Raw genomic sequence first — 21,355 nt, 5'->3', positions numbered from 1 at the left:
TTGCCACAAACCTTTGATTGGTAAAAATCACAATATCTGCGAAGTGCAATAAAACAAGGTATGCCTGTATATTCATGATAATTTAGTTAACCTGAATAGCTCACCTCCTGAAACTAGTAGTGCCTGTTTCAAATTAGCCAAATGATTTATCCCACTTCTTACCTAGTAACAAAATTAATCTGAAAAAAAAATTACTTGAAATAAATCATGCACTATATAAAATGAAATCTACTTCAAGTTTTGAGGAATACATACGTATCTTAAAACAATTCTAAACATACCTCGTGTACAAGAAAAGTGATCTTGATAAGATATTTAATCAAATCCATGTTCTACCCTTTTACTTCAACATTTTTCAGTCTTTTTTTGCGTGGTTTCCTTATCAAACATTAGTAATTAGAGATCTGAACAACAGATTAATCTCATATAAAATATTCTTAACTAGCTCAATAGTTTGTTAGTCTCTGCTTTACCTGTTGGGCAATCTGAGATATATGAGCTCCCTGAACTGCTGAGCTGGGTTGAGGTGCTGTCTCTGAAGAGTTACTCTTGTGGGAAGCTTCCATAATCAACTGTAAGAAAAACAGTCAGTTAAAAATTGCTTTCTAATTTCATTTCAATAAATCTTCAGACATTTATTTTCTTAACTTGCATACTTTTTCAGAGTAATTAGAGTAATCTGCTGTGATCAATTTAAACAGCATAAATGTGCTCCTACAATGATCTGCAGTGTAAACAGATAATTACAAGATCTTTAAAAATGGCAAATGAAGGACTTCTTAGAAAATGGTGGAATAGAGAGTGGCAGGGCTCATTGCTTCAACAAAAACACAGAGAAGACATGAAGACATTCCCTGATGCAGCAGTTCTGGGGCTCTGAGAGACCAGCTGAGTACCATGTAGTATCAAGGGGGATGAAGAGACTGAAGAACTGCAGTGAATGTCTTGCTGGGCTGCAGAGCCTGGTGTCCACTCCCCACCCTTGAGGCAAGCAACTTGTGGTTGGTCAAGTCCCTGCCTGGTGGGCTACAGAGAACTGGCCGGGCCAGAGTAGCGGTCATCCCCAGGAACAGAGGTGAACGTGTTCTGATCCAGTTGTTATCTGGTGAATTGTATCTCTTGGACCAACAGTCTTGACCCATTATAGACAGACACCTGCCACACCATTGTTTCAATCTGTATCAGAAATGGAACAGACAAAGGGCTAAAGACACCCTGAGTTTATAGGGATGTTAGGAATAGGTTGCCAAAGAGTGCCATCTGCTGGACAGATACTGGGAATGCAGTCTTGGGAAGCTGCTTTCCTGACCCTTCCCCCAGGGCCCTTTGGAACTAATGTGCATCCCGTCAATGGGTACCTGGCTCTGCTTTGACTGGGAAATACTAACAAACTAGTGCCAAAGAAGAGTTTTAACATAAACCAAATCAACAATAAAATCCTAGAATAATTGCATCAAGATGATCAGATACCTGCAAAAAATTATACATCATACTAAGAAACAAGAAGATATGGCCCGGTCTCTGGCACAACTGATGAGATTAAAAATATGATAGAGGCATACAACAACAGATTTGAAGAAGCAGAAGAAAAGATCAGCAACCTAGAAGAACATCCAAATACGAACAGATAAAGAACAGATAAAGAAAAGAATTAGAAAGTTACAGCAGAGTCCCAGGGAACTGAAGATGGCAAAAAGTGACCAAACATACATGCCATGGGTGTCCCTGGAGGAGAAGAGAAGGGAAAAAATATTCAAGGAAATAATGACAAAAAATTCCCAACTCTTATGAAAGACATGAATGCACACGTCCAAGAAGCACAACATACTCCAAGCAGAACAAATTCAAACAGACCCAGTCCAAGACACATACTAATTAGAATGCCAACTGCCAAAGATAAAGAGAATTCTGAAAGCAGCAAGAGAAAAGCCATCCATTACATTCAAGGGATGCCCAAGAAACCATGGAGGTAGGAAGGCAGTGGTATGATATATTTAAGATACTGAAAGAAAAAACTGTCAGCCAAAAATTCTTTATCTGGCAAAACTGTCCTTCAAAAATAAGGGAGAGTTTAAAATATTCACAAATAAACAGAATCTGGGAGAGTCCATTAACAAGAGCTTGGCCTCACAAGAAATATAAGGGAGAGTCATAGGTGGAAAGGAAAAGACAGGAGTGAGAAATGTACAGAGACTGTAGAAATGAAGACTGTCAGTAAGGATAACAAAAAGGGAAAAAATGGAGACAAAAATAGTATTTGACATATAAAAGCCAAAGGATAAAATGGCTGAAGAAAGTACTGCCTTTAGTAATACTGAATATTAATGGATTCAACTTCCTGACTTGAATTGACTCACTTTAAATCCAAGGACACAAAGAGGTTGAAAGTAAAAGGCTGGAAAAAGATATTCCATGTAAACAGTAACCAAAAAAGAGGTAGGGTAGCTATACTAATCCTGGACAAAATAGATTTTAAATGTAAAACTGTTCAAAGAGACAAAGAAGGACACTATAAATAATAAAAGGGGCAATCAATTAAGAAGATAAAACAATCATAAATATTTAGACATCTAAACAGGATGCCCCAAAATACATGAGGCTAAAACTAGCAATACTGAAAGAAGAAAAAGACATTTCTACAGTAACAGTTGGAGTCTTCAGCACACCACTCTCATCAACAGATAGACCATCTAGAGAGAGGATCAATAAGGAAACAGAGAACTTGAATAAGATGATAAATGAACTAGGCCTAACAGATATTCACAGAATTCTGCAGCTCAAAATAGCAAGATATACATTCTTCTCAAGTGCTCATGGATCATTCTCCAGGATAGACCATATGCTGGGTCATAAAACAGGTCTCAAAGAATTCAGTAAGAGTGAAAACATACAAAGCACTTTCTCTGATTATAATGGAATGAAACTGGAATTCAATAACAGGTGGAGAATGGGAAAACATCTTAAACAATCAGTGGCTCAAAGAAGAAATTACAAAAGAAATCAGTAAATATTTCAAAACAAATGAAAATGACATATTAAAACTTATGTGATGCTGCAAAGGCAGTGCTGAGAGGGAAATTTATTGCCCTAAATGCCTACATTAAAAAAGAAGAAAGAGGGTGGTGCAACGGTGGCTCAGTGGAGGAATTCTCACCTGCCATGCAAGAGACTCAGGTTCGAGTCCCAGTGCCTGCCCATGAAAAAAAAAAAAAGAAGAGCTAAAAACAAAGACCTAACTGTACACTGGAGGATCTAGAAAAAGAACTGCAAGCTAACCCCAAAGCAAAAAGAAGGAAACATATAAAGATTAGAGCAGAAATAAATGAAATTGAGACTAAAAACACAATAAAGAGAATCAACAAACAAGAAGTTGGTTCTTCGAGAAAATCAATAAAATTGACAAACCCTTAGTTAGCTACACTGACCAAAAAACAAAAACAAAAAAAGGGAAATAAGATACAAATAAATAAAATTAGAAATGGGGGGGTAGGGTTACTGCTGATCTCACAGAAATTAAAAAAAAAAATCATAAAGATCTTGAGAGCAATGTTCTCAAAATATTGCTTAGAGAAATCAAGGAAGACCTAAATTAATAGAAGGACATTCTATGTTCATGGATTAGAAGACTTGAATAGTTAAGATGTCAGTTGTACCCACACGGATTTACTCGAATTGATTTAATCAAATTGAGAGTTCAGAAACAGATTTTCAGATCTATGGCCAATTGATTTTTGACAAGGCTCTCAAATCCACACAACTGGGGTGGAACACTCTCTTCAATAAATGGTGCTGGAAGAACTGGATATCCATATCTAAAAGAATAAAAGAAGACCCCTAACTCACACCCTACATAAAATTCAACTAAAAAATGGATCAAAGACCTAAACATTAGACCTAGGACCATAAAACTTCTAGAAGAAAATGTAGGAAAGCCTCTTCAAGATCTTGTGGTAGCAATGTGACTGTGTGATTGTGAAAACCTAGTGTCTGATGCTTCTGTTATCTACCTTATGGACAGATGAGTAAAACACATGGATTAAAAATAAATAAATAATAGGGGGAACAAATGTTAAAATAAATTTAGTAGATTGAAATGTCAGTGATAAATGAAAGAGGGGGTAAGGGGTATGGTATGTATGAATTTTTTTCTGTTTTCTTTTCATGTCTTTTTCTGAACTGATGCAAATGTTCTAAGAAATTATCATGCTGAATAAAAATTAAAAAAAAACAAAAAGACCTTGTGGTAGGAAGTGGTTTCTTAGACCTTACGCCCAAAGCACAAGCAATAAAAGAAACAGATAAATGGGATCTCCTCAAAACTGAATACGTTTATGCTTCAAAGGGCTTTTCAAGAAACTGAAAAGACAGCCTATCAACAGCAGAAAATATTTGGAAACCACATAACTGGTAACAATGTAATATCCAGAATATATAAATCTTACAACTCCACAATAAAAAACAACCCAATTAAAAAATGGGCAAAAGACAAGAATAGACACTTTTCCAATGAGGAAATACAAATGGCTAAAAAGCACACGAAAAGATGCCCAACATCATCACTACCTATTAGGGACATGCAAATCAAAACCACAATAAGATATCATTTCACACCTACCACAATGGCCATTATCAAAAAAGACAGAAAACTACAAGTGGCGAAGAGGATGTGGAGAAAGAGGATCACTTATTCACTGCTGGGGGAAACAAAGAGTGGTGAAGATGCTTTGGAAGGCAGTTTGGTGGTTCCTCAGGAAGCTAAGTATAGAACTGCAATATGACCCGGCTATCCTGCTACTAGCTATATACTCAGAAGAACTGAAAGCAGGACGTGAACAGACTTTTGCATACCAATGTTCGTAGTGTCATTATTTACAATTGCCAACATAGAAATAACCCAGGTGTCCATCAACAGATAAATGGATACATGTGGTATATACATATGATGGGAATATTAGGCTCCTGTATGAAGAAATGAAGCTATGACGCACATGACTACATGGATGAACCTTGAGGACGTTATACTGACTGAAGCTAGTCAGACACAAAAGGACAAATATTGTATGATCTCACTAATATGGACTAATTATAATGATTAAACTCTGTGAGTTAAAATCTAGAGTATAGGTTAATGGGAGATAAAAAGAGGTTAGACCCAGGGGTGTGGACCTTCCTGGCAACGTGGGACAGAGATCTTAGAGTGAGCTGAGATTCAGCATCAAGGGATTGAGAAAAACCCTAGAATGAGCTGAGATTCAGCATCAAGGGATTGAGAAAAACCCTAGAATGAGCTGAGATTTAGCATCAAGGGATTGAGAAAAACCTTCTGGACCAAAAGGGGGAAGAGTGAAATGAGACAAAGTGTCAATGGCTGAGAGATTCCAAATAGAGTCGAGAGGTTATCCTGGAGGTTATTCTTATGCATTAAGTAGATATCACCTTGTTATCCAAGATATAATGGAGACGCTGGAGGGAACTACCTGAAAATGTAGAGCTGTGTTCCAGTAGCCATGTTTCTTGAGGATGACTGAATAATGATATAGCTTTCACAATGTGACTGTGTGATTGGTGATTGTGAAAACCTTGTGTCTGATGCTTCTTTTATCTACCTCGTCAACAAACGAGTAGAACATATAGAATAAAAATAAATAATAGGGGGAACAAATGCTAAAATATAAAAAAAAAAAGGTTAGAGAATGGGCAGATGATGCTTAATCTGTACAGAATATTTAATAAGATTCATTGTAAATGTTTGGTAATGGATAGAGGTGATGGTGGCACAATACTATTTGTGTAATTAAAAATGGTGAATATGAGTCTGGTTGAAGTCTAGGGTCGTGCACATCACTAGAAGGGAAGCTAGAGGATAAAACATGGGTCTGTATAACACAGTGAAACCTGTTGTGGATGATGACTATGGTCATTGTACAAATATAAGAAAATTCTTACATGAACTAGTATAAATGTATATCAACATTACAAGGTGTTAGTGATAGGTGGTGTAAGGGAAAAAATGCAATTAATACAAACAAAGGAACAAAGTTAACAGTAACACTGTAATATTCCTTCATTAATTATAACAAAGGCACTATACCGAAGCTAAGTGTCAATAATAGGTGGGAATAAAGGATATGGAATCTTTTCTTTTTTTTTTTTTTCCGAAGCAAAGAGAATGTTCTTAAATTGACTGTGGTGGTGAATTTATAACTCTGTGACTATATCAAAAGTTATTGGTTGTACACTTTGGATGGACTGTATGATGTGTGATTAAAACTGCCACACCCACAAAAAATAGGAAAGAGAGGCTTGGAGGAGAGTGTAGAAATAAAGATTATCAGTATCTAAAAAGGTAAAAAGAAAGACAAAAATAAGATTTGACAAATAAAAGCCAAAAGATAAAATGGTTAAAGTAAGTAATGCCTTTACAATAATAACATTGAATGTTAACGGATTCAACTTGCTAATCAAATGACACAGACTGGTGGAATGGATAAAATAATATGATTCAGGGGGGGCCATGGTGGCTCAGTGGCAGAGTTTTGTCATGCCGGAGGCCGGGGTTCGATTCCCGGTGCCTGCCCATGTTTAAAAAAAAAAGAAAGAAAGAAAAACAATATGATCCAGCTATATGCTGTCTACAAGAGACTCCCCTTAGACCCAAGGATACAACTAGGTTGAAAGTGAAAGGCTGGAAAAAGATATTCCATGTAATATTATTATCAGACAAAATAGATTTTAAATGCAAAAATGTTATAAGGGATGAGAAGGGATATCATTTATTAATAAAAGGGGAAATCCACCAAGAAGTAAAATCAATCCGCCAAGAAGTAAAATCAATCATAAATGTTTATGCTAACTAAGGTGCCCCAAATCACATAAGGCAAACACTGGCAACACTGAAGAAAGAAGCAGTCTAAAATAATAAATGGAGACTTCAATACACCACTCTCATCAACTGATACAACATCTAGCATAAATTCAATAAGGAAACAGAGAAATTGAATAATATGATAAATGAACTAAACCTAACAAACATTCACAGAATACTGCAGCTCAAAACAGCATGATATACTTCTCCAGGATAGACCACGTGCTGGGTCATAAAACGCGTCTCAATAAATTTAAAAAGGGTGAAATCATACAAAGTACGTTCTCTAATCATAACGGAATGAAGCTGGAAATCATTAGCAGGTGATAATGTGAAAACTCACAAATACATAGATGTTAAACAGCACATTCTTAAAACTATCGGTGGGTCAAAGAAGAAACTGAAAAGGATTATACTGAAAGCCACTGATTGCACACTTTGGATGGTTTGTACGGTGTGTAAACAAAACTGTTCAGTCTATATATCTATACATATATATATACTTCTAGACAATGACTTCATCCCAGCTTTAAAAATGCAACGATTCAAGAACAAGATATACCCTACTGCCCAACGCTGGAACCTTGTAAATAAGTGGTATGACTTGTGAAAAAAGAATTTTCAGAAGGGACTACCACCTATTGGTATATAGTGGTACTGCACAGATACATCACAGACCAAACATTACCCTAAAGAATAATTACAAATAATAAAGATCTAACATATTTACTCGACTTTAGGAAGCAGTACTGAATAAAACTGAGACAGTAAGTTAAGTGTACAATATAAAGCCTACAGAGAAAACAGCATCTTAACAAAAAGCTACGTATTTCTTTGGGTAAAGAAATTCTCAGGATAAAATGTATTTTGTAAATACCCTAGAAACTGTTATCATAGCTGAGGCCTGTCTGACAAAGATGCTTGCCAAATCTATGTAGAAATAGCTTCAGAAGCTTAAGGGCTCTCAAAGACTATTAGTTCAATGCTCCGCAAAAGCTAGCTAAACAGTACTGAAAATCTACAATAAATTTAAATCACAGCATGGTTGAAACTGTAAAATACCATACTTAGTTTTATAATAAGGGAGAAAATTGAAGGGAAAGTTTCCTCGGTTTGATCATTGTCGGGGGAGGGCGCGAGGCGGGGGGTACCACCCCTCTGTCACTCCTAGCCTAGTTAAACCAAAGGGCGCCCAGAGTGGGGTCAACTGGTCCCGGACGCCGCTCGGATGACGCCGAACCGAGCCCAAGGCCAAGCTGCCCTCCCTCCGGCACCCGACCCCAGCCCCGAGACCTCCAATGGAGAACCCTTGCCTTCAACCGCGCAGGGGAGGCTCATGAGGTTAAAGCTACCCTGCAGCGGGAGGTTTTAGATTTTATTACTTTTTTTTACTTTGGGGATCAGGGGGAGCAGAAGACGCGATAACCGGAAGGGTACAACGGAGAGCCAGGGCGCGCGAACCGGAAACGCGCCCCGCCAGGAAACGCGCCCCGCCAGGGAACGCGGACAGCCTCCGCAGCGGCAGCCCCTCCCCCTTCCGCCGCGCTCCCTCCGCGCCCTTCCTCCACCGCTGCTTCGGCGCGCGACCCCCGCCCCGACTTTCCCCTCTACCTGCCAGACGCTACGGGAGCACGTCCCACTCCCGCCCCCCACTTACCTGTGGCTGCCGCCTCGCCGCTGTCCGGGACGGGAACTTCCACTCCCCCCCTCCCAGGGTGGATCCGAGTTCACTAGCCCCTTTCCCAACCCCTCACGCTGCGCGGGACGTGTCTCTTTCTCAAGGGTCAGATGGATGGGGGAGAATCAGTGTCACTTTACAGCCAACTGGCAGTAAGGGCCGCCATTGGCGGCATAATCTACACCAGGCTGGGGGCGGGGGAGGGAAGGGGGGAAACTGAGTGTAAATGAGCGTGGGGAGTGAAGTTAAGGCTAGCCTCCCGTGAAGGCCACCGTACTACGTCACCGCGTCGATCACGTGATGCGCCGCCATTTTTATACTCGCGCTGACCGGCGAGTTGGTGTGCTTGAAGATGTTATCTTGGTGAGAGTTGGACGTGAAAACGGGTTGGGGTTCTTTTTTTTCTTGAGGATCTTTCCATCACGACCCTGGCCGCTCTCTCTTACACGTCTCTTGCCAGAGGGCCTCACCAGCTTAGTGATATTAAGCCATTTAGTGTGGGGCAGTTGTCGTTGGCTAATCGCATCCCTCTCAGCTTCAGTTTCTGTGTGTTCTAGTTTGAGTGATCGCACCTTGAACATCTTGAAGGGAGAAGCGAGGAGACTTGTCTTCCTTGGGTTTTCTGAGTTCACCCAGACTATTCTTATTCCTACAAAACAGCGTTAAGAAGTGTGTTTTTTCATCCTTATGAGGTAGAATTTTCTACACAGACTGATTTTTTTTTAAAGGTGCCAGTCGGGTATTTGAGCTCCATTTCGTGGGCACTGTGGAACATAGATTCCCCAAACTGTTAAACTGTAAAGAGGAAAGTTAGGTTCAATTCAGTTTCAGTGTCGTAACATAGTATGTTATGCTGTCCTCTTAATATGTTACAAAATATTTTTTAATGTGTGCCTTGACTAATTTGGGGGGGGGGGGAAGGCATTCTGGGGACTGTGCTTCATAATTTTTTTTCCTTATTCATTTTCTTGCAAAATGTTCTTTATGATTTTATGATGACATTAAACAACTAATCTCTTACTTGACAAAATGTTCCAGAAACTTTTCTCAAAAAAATTTTACAAGTTTGAGATGTGGGATGCTAGGACACTGGTTTAGTAGAGAGCTTTTCCTGTTTTTGACCCTTTGAGGCCAGAAAATGTGGTTTAAAGTTAAAGGGTTTATTCTGCAATAAGAGCTCTCATAACGTTTAGTTATTGCCATCCATTCAGCAAACGTCGATTACCATCTAAACAAGCTAGAACAGGTCATTGCCCTTCTTTGTTCATGTTAGGAGGACCAGGTTTTTGATTAGGCAGATTATCCAACGTCTCTGAGGAAATGAAGAGTGTAATACCCAGAAGTCCCACATTACTGAAGTAATCAGGATGTCATATGTGAAAGCAAATTGCCTTATTAAGGTAAGGGGTCGGGAAGAGGGTCACATAGCAGCCTTTTCTGATTAACCGAGTCCAGCTTCTATCATTCTGGAATCCAGAAAAATGATCTGGAAAGCTGGTTGTACCAGTTGTTCTGTGTTTCGTTGTTTCCCCTTTGTGCTCCCTTGGAACAGAATGCTTAACAAATGTTGAACAGTAAAAAAAGGAGTGGGGAATGAAAAATGCTACCATAAAAAGAAACGAAGTTTTACTGTAACAAGAAACCTTCAAAATGTGCTTGAGCTACTCCCTCTTTAGCTCCTCCTCCACCTGTAAAATTCCTTAAGTCTAAATCAAATGTTACTTTTGTACAACATTGTCACTCACAAATATATTCACCTTTCTTCGTTCTTTCTCGTGGTGTCACAGGCTGTTCCTCCTATTTTTTGGATTATGAGGAATAACTGAATGTAAAGGAAGGAAAAAGATTTTGGTTCTTATGCACACAGTTCCTGTTAAAATAGTAAAAGATTTGTGAACCAGATGGACAGGTTTTTGACTTCAAAAATGAGGAAATAAAGTGGAAAAAACCTAAGTTTCAAGAGTCCAAAGGAATGGATGGTGGTTAGCACTTCCTTAGCTCTTCTGGCACTTTTTTCTATTTACGAAAAAGAATATTATTATGAAATGGGTTTAATCCTATATCCCACAGTTTTTGTAGACTGAATGAGTTCAATACGTGTCAAGTTAAAGCTGTGCCTTGCACAGAGTAAGCACTGAATAATGTTAGCTATTATACTGGAAGACACTGCAATGTAACTAACTGGAAACAGCTGGAAAACACTAAGTGGCCACTAATTAAGAGAAACCTAATGGGTTTACAAAGGGACTGAGCTGGAGTAGAGGATTTAAGAGCCTTAAAACAGTGTCTGGAACAGCGCACCTCTAAAAAAAGCAGAAATTATTTAAAGTTAATGAATACAAACTTTTTGGCCTATAAAATAGCCTTTTTTTTTTGGTCCTTTTTCCTCAAGTCTAAACACAGGAAAACTTAACCAAGGATAGGTCCTAAGCTGCAGGGAGTGTATAAACTACAATCCACTATTTCAAGTAACACACCTTGAAACAGGGTTGTCCCAGATAAGTTAGCTCTGACACTATTCACTGCCTAATGTTAACAAAGCTTGAATTGATTCCAGAGAACTAATCTGTGAGGCTATTGGAGTAGCGGACAACTGCAGGGCTGTCCATCTAGCTCACCCTCTTTACGAAAAGTATTCTTTAAGGTCATCCAGATCCATTTAACAATGGGCATCTCACTCACACTCAGCCATCTGAGTCTCATCTTCCCCCAAGGATTATGACTTGGACAAAAATTAGTCTCTAAGTGTGAACTATCCTAAAATTTGTGTAGTGGGCATTTTCCATCCACAAATGATGCAGATTGAGAGAGCAATCCAATAGCTTTCTAGACCCCAGTTCTAGAAACTGCCTGAGGTACAGCTGCCTGCCACAGTCTTTAGGTTCAATGGGCCACCCTTGGTCACTGAACTGAAAAGCTCTTTTTCTATTTAAACTAGATTACCTTGATTGCTGTTATTTTCAGAGTCCTAACAAATATAGCTGAGTACAGGAGGAATAATTTCCTGTGACTTCCTCCCCTTCACTATATTTCCTGCACTACCTTAGTCCAAGCCATCATTACTTCTTTCAATGTATATTGCAGCAGTCTCCTACTTGGTTTCACTAGTAAAACCATATAATGTGCAAGTACTGGTTATTGGTTGTGTTAGCTGGATTGCATAATGAAAAAGTTATTTACTTACCTACAAGAGTATGGCCACAGAGCTGTAGTAAAACAGCTTGAAACAAATATTCAGCTATTAAGAGAAGTCTTCTTTAGAGGCTGATGTTGGCCAGAGCATGCTGCAATTATGAAGCTTTTGGAGAGTTCAAGAGGGAAGGTCACCTTAGGGCTGGACAACACCTTTTTTTTTTTTTGAGGTGAAATTCACATAACATGAAATTAACAATTTAAAAGTAAACAACTAAGTGGCATTTAGTACATTCAGGATGTTTTGTAATCACTTCTATCCACTTCTAAAACATTTTTATCTCCGCTAAGGAGAAACACTGTATCTTTAAGCAGATGCCTTCCATTTCCTCTCCTTCCCACCCCACCCTCCCCGCACCGCCCAGTCCCTGACAACCACCAATCTACTTTCTGTCTGTATAGATTTACCTATTCCAGATATTGCATGTAAATGGAATATTTCTTCCTCTTAGCATGCTTTCAAGGTTCATCCAAGTTGTACCATGTTTCAATACTTCATTCCTTTTTATGGGTGACTAATATCTGATTGTATATTTTGTTTATTCATTCATCCATTGATGGATATTTGGGCTATTTTCACCTTTTGGTTATTGTGAATAGTTTTGCTATGAACAGGCAGGTACATGTATTTGTTTGAGTACTGGTTTTTAGTTCTTTTGGGTATATACCTAGGAGTGGAATTGCTGGGTCATATGGTAATTACTCTATTTAAATTTTTTATTTTTAGGGTTTTAGTTAATCCTTATGGTATTGTACTATGTATTCTTCTTTTCATGAAAAACAAAAGCTATGCTCTCCTAATTATGACTGGTACAGAAGCCCCTGTTTTCAAACAGTGTCCTGAAACTTCAGAAAGGAATGGATCTGTTAAACCAGCAACCATCAGTAAGAGGTACTGACCATCTAATAGGTCTCTGGAACAGATTAATATATAGTTAAGTGATAAATCTGGAAATTTGGGGGGAAAATTATTAGGAAATACTTCAATGACATGCCAAATCCCTCACAAAAATGTACTTCATCCAACGTCAATCTTTCATCTGACAATTCTTTAAACATCCCCTCTAGAGTGGCTTTTAGCCACACAAACCCCCCCAGAACAGCAAACACCACTACACGACTCCAGAGACGGAAATAACATTACCACAGTGAAACACAAGAGGTTGCCCAGTGTTGCTTAGCAATGCAATGTAGGCAGGCCATAGAAGGGTATTCAGAGGGCTTGATATTCACCAACTACACTGATAACAAAAGACAAAGAATCTACCATAGAATAAAACAGAGGAGAATGGCTGAAGTCTTACTATTAAGCCAATGGCTGTAAGTGCAAAAATGATCCTGGTCTCCATCCCTTTCTATCACTCATGTACATATCTGTCTGTGCATGTACACAGAAAAAATAACTTATTGAGCACTACTACAGACCACATACTGTCCTAAGCACTTTACAAATCAATATATAAAGCTAAGCATGCAGGTGATAAATTAATATAAAGCTAAGCACGCAGGTGATAAATTCTTTTCAATTTCCACACAGATATTTAGAAACCCAGAGATAGCTGCCCCTGGTTGGGAAGAACTAAACTAAAGGTTTGCCAATAGTCATTCACAAATGCTGAGAAGCACTTCATGAATCATTATAACATTTGTGAGTTTGAGGACTCTTGAGGTAAGGCTGGTTTTGCCCTTAAAGTCTTTTTTTTTTTTTTTTTTTTTTTAGTTAAATTCTGAAATATTTCAAACATACAGCGTGGTAAACCAAATGATAAATATCCATATACACATTACCTTGTTTTACAAAAACTTACCATTATGCCAGATTTGCTTTTTTTTTTTTTTTTTAGAAATTGAACAATAAAAGGATCATTTGTGGCTGTTATGTATCTGTTCCCAAAGGTAACCATTATCATTGATGTTCATCATTCCTATGCATGTTTTAAATTTTTACTACAAATGTACAAATCTGTAAACTATATGTAGTATTGTTTTGCAGGTATCAAGACTTCAGAAATGGTATCACGACCTTTGTCTCATTTGGCACATTTTTACACTCAACATTATGGTTTTGAGCTTTATCCATATTAATAAATATAGTTTTATTCATTTTTACTGTTGAATGGATTTCCATTGTATCAATGTACAGCAGTTTATCCATCCTCCCAATTTTTTGCTATTACAGTAATTGCTGCTATGGATTTTAAGTGTGTTTCCTTGTGTATTTCTATGGAGTACGTAGCAGGCAGTATCTTGTAAAGATGGCCATTTCTATGTATTTATTCCATCTCACTGATCTTCTTACAATGTGAATGACACCCTTACTACTGAGAGCAGAATTTATGTTCCCTCCCCTTGAATTGGGGGCTAAATTCCCAATTTAGGTGACTTGGGAGTACTGTGATCAATGGAGCGTGGCAGAAGTGATCCTATGACTCCTGAGGTTAGGTTATAAACATTCACTTTCCCCTTGCTTCTCTTTCTCAGGATGCTTACCATTGGGACCCAGCTACCATTTCTTGTGGGTTTGTGAAAATTCAGATTTTCAAAATTTCTTGAGCCAATTTTCAAAATTGTCTGGAAAGTTATCTTTTTTTTTTTTATGCTGTATGGTTGGGGTCACATTTCATTCTTTTTCATGTGGGTATCCCATTATTGCAGCACCATTTGTTGAATTTTTTTTTTGGTGGTGGTGGGGGTGGGTGGGAAGTACATGGGCCAGGAATCAAACCCGTGTCTCCCACAGGGCAGCAAGAATTCTACCACTGAACTACCCTTGCACCCCCCCCATTTCATTTAAAACTCAAATTTACTTCATAATTATAATAATCTCCTAAGATTAAAACACTCCACTGTATCTGAAGTGATATTCTCCTTTGTGTTCCCTAATAGTTTTTTTGTGTGTGCATACCTTTTTCCTTTTTTTAATGAGTTTTGCTAAAGACTTTGTCATTAATGGAATCAACTTCTGCTTTTGTTGAATCTTTTTCTACTTCCTTTGCTTTCTATAAATTTCTGCTTTTATCTTCATTGTTTCCTACCTTCTATTTTCTTAGAAGGTCCTTTTTCTCTTTTCCTAAGTTATAAAGTTGAATACAACTAATTGATTTTCAGTTTTTAATTTTTTAATAACATTTCATGTAAAAAATCCTTTTTATCTGCTCCTTAGGCACTTCCATTATTTGCATATTTCAGGTTATATTTTTTCAGATCTGTACTTAGATAAATTACCTCATAAATTACTGTTTATTTTTGTACACTGCTAATTCAGAGAAGTGAATGTCATCAGGTAGATAACTTGTACCCAGATCTTCCAGTTTTATTTGAAGAAAAAAATATGTGCTTCTTCCCTTCAGAAGCTAATCTTCCACCTATTCTTTGGATCCCTTCCTCTCCCGATTCCTTGATTCTGTACTTTGTCAGTGATCTCACATTGCTCTATTTGGAAACTTTTCCCTTCTACTGGCTCTTTCCCTTTGACACAGGAATATTTTATAACTATTGTTCCATCTCTTTCTTTTCTATTTGTAGATAAAACTTCTGGAAAGGGTAGCCTCTATTCAATCTCACCTCCACATCACTTCTCTCCTCAACTAGTTTTCTGACTTCTGCCCCTATAACTGCAGTGACATGGCTCCTGTCAAGGTCACCAGTGACTTCCTAGTTGCCAGAATCAGGGAATGCCATCCAGGCCTATCTTACTCAGCTTCATCATGGCTTCTGACATTATGGACCACACCTTCCATCTTCTTTGAAACTCTAACTACAATTTTTGTGCCAAAACTCTTACTTGGTTTTGCCCCAACTTCTCCTGCTTTTCTTTCTCCCTTTTGTGAGTTCTTCTTTCCTCCACCCAACCTTTAAAATATTGCTGTTGTCCATGACTCCATTCTTGATCCTTTTCTCATTCTACATGATCTTTCTTGGTAATTATCATGCACTTTCACAACTTCAATGACAACTTTTACAAAGTTATTTCCCAAATATATAGTTCTAGGGCAGAGCTCCCCAGATTCAGAGACTTAATTGTTCTACTGCCTGTTCGACCTCTTCACTTGCAATTTCTATAGCATCTTAAATGAATATGACCAATTGGAAAGAAAATAGTATCTTCTTTCCCAAACCTCTTCCTTCTCCTTTGTCCTCTATCTTGGTGAATGGCCCACATCTATTTAACTCCACAAGTCAGAAACCTAAGTCTTTCTTCTTTTTGAATATCCAGTGGTTGAAATCTTAACTGTCTCCAAAAGTTTTCATGCATGGCTCTATTCTTATTGTCACAGTCTTGAAGTGCTCGTGCTTTTTCATTGCAGTTACATTGAGCTTCCCAAAACTGGTCTCCCTCTCTGGTTTACCTCTTTCTCACCTGACTCCCATCCATGTTCTATATGACTGCTTGAATAATCTTCTCTGTTGCAAATCTAAGCATGTTACTCCCCTGCCTTAAACCCTTCATTAGTTCCACATTGCCTCCTGGATAAGTATTCAACATCTTTAGCGTGACACACAAGACCCTTCACAATCTGCTCTTGGTCCAAGCCTCCATATCATTTTTAAGCCTTCTCCCCCTCAAACTCTACATTTGAGTAATGAACTTCAGCTCCCAAAATGTAGCCACACAACCCTGCCTTCTGGCTTGTTTTCTATCTTATATGGCTGTCTCATGCTTCAAAACTTACTTTATACATCCCAACTATTCTCCCTCAGAATTGAATTAAGTACCTATTCTACCTGTTCCCACAGTTTACCTCTACTCTTAACTCTTAATACATTCATCATAAAGTGGTTGTTTTCCTTGAGGGCAGGAATTTTATATTTTTCTCTCGCTAACTTCAGCTCCTTTCACAGGCACTCAGTAAATGTCTGTTAAATGAAAAATGTTCTCAGCTGCCAAATAGCTTGTATAAAGACCAAAATCAAGGGCCAGTTTCAGTGTCTGAGAATATCCATAATTTGATGGGCTCTTATCAAATTTATTGAAACCAAGAAGTGGATGAGTAAACAAAGAACTTTAGGAAAAGCTGAAATCCAGTACAGTTACATACAGAAAAAAAATTCAAGTTTACTGTCAGTAGTTGACGTCAAGTTTATGATCAATAGTTGAAAAACTACCAAATGCCACATGGGTAGGAGGAAAACTATAATTGTTATCTTGAAAAGTCCTGACAAATGTCTTCCTAGTTCTCAAAATGACTCTCTACTGTTCCTTGATGTGGCCTCCTTATTTAGCATTAACTTTGGGTCTCCGTGTTCACTTTCCTTAGATCACTCCAGTTACCACTGGGTTTTATCTGAAGTTAATTTAAAATCTATCAATTCCCTAACCTCCCTCCCACTGTGTGAAGGATTAAACACAATCAGGCATCAATATTTATTAACACAAGACAAAGGAAACACGTTCAATGAGTTAATAGAACACTGTCCAGCCAGGTGTTAAATTTAAAATGTATATCTAGTCTAATTTCAAATAAATAAAAAAAAACTTTATACATAATTACACAGTACTATAGTTTGGATTTGACACTGGTAAATATCTTGACAGAAAGTAAACAAAACAGTATTTAGGACTAAAAAATTAATCTATCTTTACAATCTCTTCCTCTGGACAAATAACATGGTCCATCTACATATACCTAAACCAGAAATGTTGTGTGAATGATAAAGAAAAGGCCTATTGTGTACTTGGAGTACTGCAGCTTCTTGCTCCAAATACTCTTGCTTTTTACATCAAAGCAGACAACAAAAACAACACTAAGGCATAGATAATGCTGGAGTTTGAGGGTGAGGTGGTAACTCCTCATTGCTTTAGTGTAAAAGATTCCTGGATAGTCAAGGAAGGTAATTTATTTGGCCAAGATATTGAGCACCATGCCTGGGACAGAGACCTTAACAGAAAAGGCCTCAGGCCCTTTGTTAATTCAACAAAAGCATTAAGCAAGCATTCCCCAGGGACTAAAATAAGGAGACACAAGACAGGCAATGGTCCCTAAATAGGCTGAGGCAGCGCAACTTCATAAAGAAAGGACTTGACACAGGGGAGAATCTGGACCCTTTATAAGGAAGAAGTAAATAAAAGCTGGTTGTGGACGGACTAATACCAATCAGCACGCTGGTAATTCCCGGGTCCCACTGATGGAGAAGATGGAACATGTGCAGCTCTAAGAATTCCTGGAACCTAGGAATTCTCCTAGGTGATCAGCTCCTTCCTGATCTATCTCAGTTACTTCTGAGAACCAGAAAGAGGTTCAGAAACTTTCAGATGAACATTTCTCTTAACTGAGATGAAAGCTTGCTATTTAGTTTTCCTTTTCACAGTCATAAGAACCCAGACAGAATGTGTTCCAGAGGATTGGCAAGGCTGTGTTTCATCAATAATGACCTTTCGGGCCTGATTTATCACAGAGGTTCTGGTTAATGTGGGAAGAGCAAGGGCATTGTGTCATTAAGGGAAAATTTTCTTATCCATGTCCGCTCTCAATTATCCATGATAGACTAGGCATTAAATCTGCAGATGAACATACAGATACCCACTTACCTAACAACTGGACTCTCCGCCCCCTTCTATGGTTACTTTACCAAGTATGGTAAGTATGGTAAAGTTCCTGAAAGACAGATTTCAGCTTCCTTTCCTAGCATTTTCTGATTTGGGGGTGGGTGGTATATAAAAGACCAGAAAACCAGTCATAAGTCATAAAACAAAAAATTAAAGATAATTCTGAGGCCTAAGGAACTACAAAACTAGTTAAATAACCGGGTTTGACCACACATTGCAATTAATGGAATGAGTATAAATCTGCGCACCGTCCAATATGGTAACCACTCGGCATATGTGGCTACTGAAGACTTGAAATGTGACTAATCCAAACTGACATCTGCTTTAAATGTAAAATATATAATGGCTTTTGAAGACTTTATGAAAAAAAGATAAAATTAATAATTTACATTAATACTTTTTATATTTATTCCATGTTGAAATGATAGTATTTTTGATATTTAGGGTTTAATAAAATACATTAAAATTAATGTCACCTTTTTCTTTATACTTTAAAAAATGTGATTACTAGAAAATGTAAAATTACAGATGTGGCTTTCATTATATTTTTAGTGGACAATGAAGCTCTAGATATTTGTATTAGCAAGATCAAAGCAACTCATATAATTATTTTAGGATAGAATCTACCTATATATTTTTCTTAGAACTTGGGAATAATGGAAATAGAACTATTTCACTAATCCCCAGGATCCCCTGCATATCTAATAAATCATTAAAAATGGTTTTAAAAGAATCACTTTCCAAATAAGCAGGCTGTCTTCTCTGCAAACCCAACCACTGCTCGTCACTGGGATTTCTAGCTCGCCCCAATGTGAGTGCTTTTTCCTGTACATCCTAGAACCTTTCCAGCACACATAAATTTTAAATTCCATCCAAAATGCTGAAAAAGAGATCTGGAACTAGAAAATGTATTAAGGTCTGTCCTCTGAGGAGAATGATTTGGGAGAAAAAGAGAATTATGAAGTTATAAGGAGGCTTTGAGTCATGAGACTATTAGGACAGCCCCCAAGAGTGCTGCCATGGCAAAGGGTCTGTCTGATCTTTGCATTATAAACCTTATCTTTAGGGTAATTACAAGTCTTAAAAATTGTTTAAAAACATATTTTGTTTACATGATGTTACAGTGGGGGTAAATAATATGTATTATTAAAATAGTCTAAATAAGTATTTACACAATAGACCAGAGTGGGTCAAAGACAACCATTCTGATTTAACAAGTTAACTCTGTTCACTTTGAGGTTTTTTTTTAATTTTTAAAAATATTTCTGTAAGAAAAAAATAATAAAATTCAACTATATTCAAATATATGAAGTATCAGACCAAAGAAAGGAAACCGAGCTGGAGGCCAAACTTAGTTCCATGCTCAGTCCGCTTGGCCAGGGCACCACAGTCATTTCAAAAGATTTTCTTGCATACATTGGACTTCCCCTATTTCAGCATAAGCCTGGCTATTCCGGGCAACTAAAACCTGATTAGTTTGGGTTTTGTAGTTATGTGGCCTTACAGTTTTATGTGACTGTTGATACCACTGCCTTCCCAGCCTAAAAATTCTTAGATTATTAGTTTTTAAATCTCTGCCCTCACGAACAGGAAGAGCAGAGGACACTCTTGAGTTTCTAGAAATGCAAAGCTGCATATGGAAACTGTTGACAGAGTTTACAATGGCCTGGAAAAAGGAGAAATTCTAAATTCTTATGAAGTCACTCTAAGTTTGAAAGATAGTTGCAAAACTGCAGCCACAATGAATTGTGGTTTCTTAGAATGGGGAGGGGGGGATCTAATAAATCTTTCTTTTAACATTTTGATTTTTAAACTCAGATTTTTAGCGTGTAGAAATGGGTTGAATTCTTAAAGCTTAAGCTGATTCTGGGGATGCAAGCTTTTAAAACAAACATAGGCAGCTTCAGCTTATAAAATACACCAACCAACAAAGACATAGTATAATATACAGCAAAAACCTGCCAATAATTTGCACCTTTTAGTTACCTAATCAATTATATACTATAGTAAGAGAATCTTGAAATTTTCCCAAAGTAGAAATGTTTCTACTTTTGTTATTGCAAGCCAATTTTTCAGTTCTTCAGCTGAATTATGTGTATTCTTATTTACATGTTTAAAACACCGGTCAAAACACTTTACAGTCAAGAAGTATATATAAAGTAGTAGTTATCAGGGGGTTATCGGATTTGCTCATGAGTTGACTGAAAGTAAGCTGAGTTTAAGCTCCATGTTAACAAGACCTGCAGGAGGTTTAGATACAGTAAAATGGCAAAATACAGTACAGACTGGGGAACTGCATAACTCAGACTACCCCTTCATGTGAATTCAATAAACTCCCTTACAAAATTCTAAAACAGCATTAGATAAAAATACAAGTATGTACAACAGATGAAAAAAAATGCAAACATGCATGTAATTGCTTTAGTAATGTGCTGCTCACGCCATATAAAGCTCATATCTAATAAACTGTTTAACATTTTTTTCATTTGCCACCACAGAATTTCCATTTCCTGTGTCATATGATTGCAGAATCCCACAGGATGAGATGAAAGATATAATGATGCTATCTCAGCTTAATTCACATCATTTAAAAACTTGCTCCTAGTCATGGGTCTTCAGTTCTTGTGGTTCCTCAGATCTGGCTCATGCTATCCTCACAAGGAGTCTACATATTATAAGCCACATAGATCGGGTCTAATTGGTCAGCAAGGAAGCTGTCACGGAGGTGCATCCTCTGCTTCTCTCCCCTGGAGTTGATCGGGATAACACCTGGGTCCACCACAACCACAACGCCAACGATGAGGTAATGTTCTTCCAAGACGACATTTGTCACCAAAGGAACGAGATCCAGGGCTTCCTGTTCAGAACCACACAATTCCACAACCACCACAAGCAAGTTGGTCCATGTGAACACAGCACTGAAATGTCAATAACACTTTCAATTAACATGTTACATTTGCTGGTCATCTTTTGTTGTATCCACCATGGCCAAGACTTATCCCCATTTCCCTGAGAACTGCCTTTTTCCCTTGATCCCAACCATAAGGCTAGCCAGCCAAATCTATAATATATG

The 21,355-nt window shown here is 37.8% G+C and overlaps 2 protein-coding genes and 1 long non-coding RNA gene across 13 annotated transcripts in view; 1 reads left to right on the top strand and 2 right to left on the bottom strand.

Moving 5' to 3' along the window:
- Positions 1 to 8,558, bottom strand: part of ATF1 (activating transcription factor 1) — a 103,540-nt gene extending 94,982 nt beyond the window's left edge. Inside the window, exons 1-2 of one of the 5 annotated variants that reach the window (XM_077170889.1) lie at positions 8,523 to 8,558; positions 474 to 572 (exon numbers count right to left, since the gene is read on the bottom strand). In XM_077170889.1, coding sequence (XP_077027004.1) covers positions 474 to 566 — 93 coding nt within the window. In that variant the 5' untranslated portion in view covers positions 567 to 572; positions 8,523 to 8,558. Of the gene's footprint in view, positions 1 to 473; positions 573 to 7,932; positions 8,101 to 8,247; positions 8,332 to 8,522 lie in introns of those variants that run through there. The other 4 variants (XM_077170891.1, XM_077170887.1, XM_077170888.1 and 1 more) reach the window with 4 other exon arrangements.
- LOC143691817 (uncharacterized) lies at positions 8,459 to 21,235 on the top strand. Of its 6 annotated transcripts, XR_013179708.1 has the most exons (7): positions 8,459 to 8,906; positions 9,101 to 9,235; positions 9,817 to 9,943; positions 12,463 to 12,627; positions 13,273 to 13,404; positions 13,580 to 13,631; positions 13,729 to 13,844. It is a non-coding gene; the product is annotated as an uncharacterized LOC143691817 (long non-coding RNA). The 6 variants fall into 6 exon arrangements; XR_013179705.1 differs by lacking the exons at positions 9,101 to 9,235; positions 13,729 to 13,844 and adding an exon at positions 20,781 to 21,235 and having other exon boundaries at positions 8,463 to 8,906; XR_013179706.1 differs by lacking the exon at positions 9,101 to 9,235 and having other exon boundaries at positions 8,463 to 8,906; positions 13,716 to 13,844.
- DIP2B (disco interacting protein 2 homolog B) overlaps positions 17,087 to 21,355 on the bottom strand; it is a 340,427-nt gene continuing 336,158 nt past the window's right edge. For both annotated transcript variants that reach the window (XM_077170884.1, XM_077170885.1), the window contains one exon: positions 17,087 to 21,200. In XM_077170884.1, the coding sequence (XP_077026999.1) occupies positions 20,948 to 21,200 (253 nt within the window). In that variant the 3' untranslated portion in view covers positions 17,087 to 20,947. The remainder of the gene's footprint in view (positions 21,201 to 21,355) is intronic.

Source organism: Tamandua tetradactyla, chromosome 7, assembly GCF_023851605.1.
Source record: "Tamandua tetradactyla isolate mTamTet1 chromosome 7, mTamTet1.pri, whole genome shotgun sequence".
Taxonomy (NCBI): domain Eukaryota; kingdom Metazoa; phylum Chordata; class Mammalia; order Pilosa; family Myrmecophagidae; genus Tamandua; species Tamandua tetradactyla.
The sequence above is the reverse complement of the archived record's forward strand: the minus strand, read 5'-3'. Positions and strand labels throughout refer to the sequence as shown.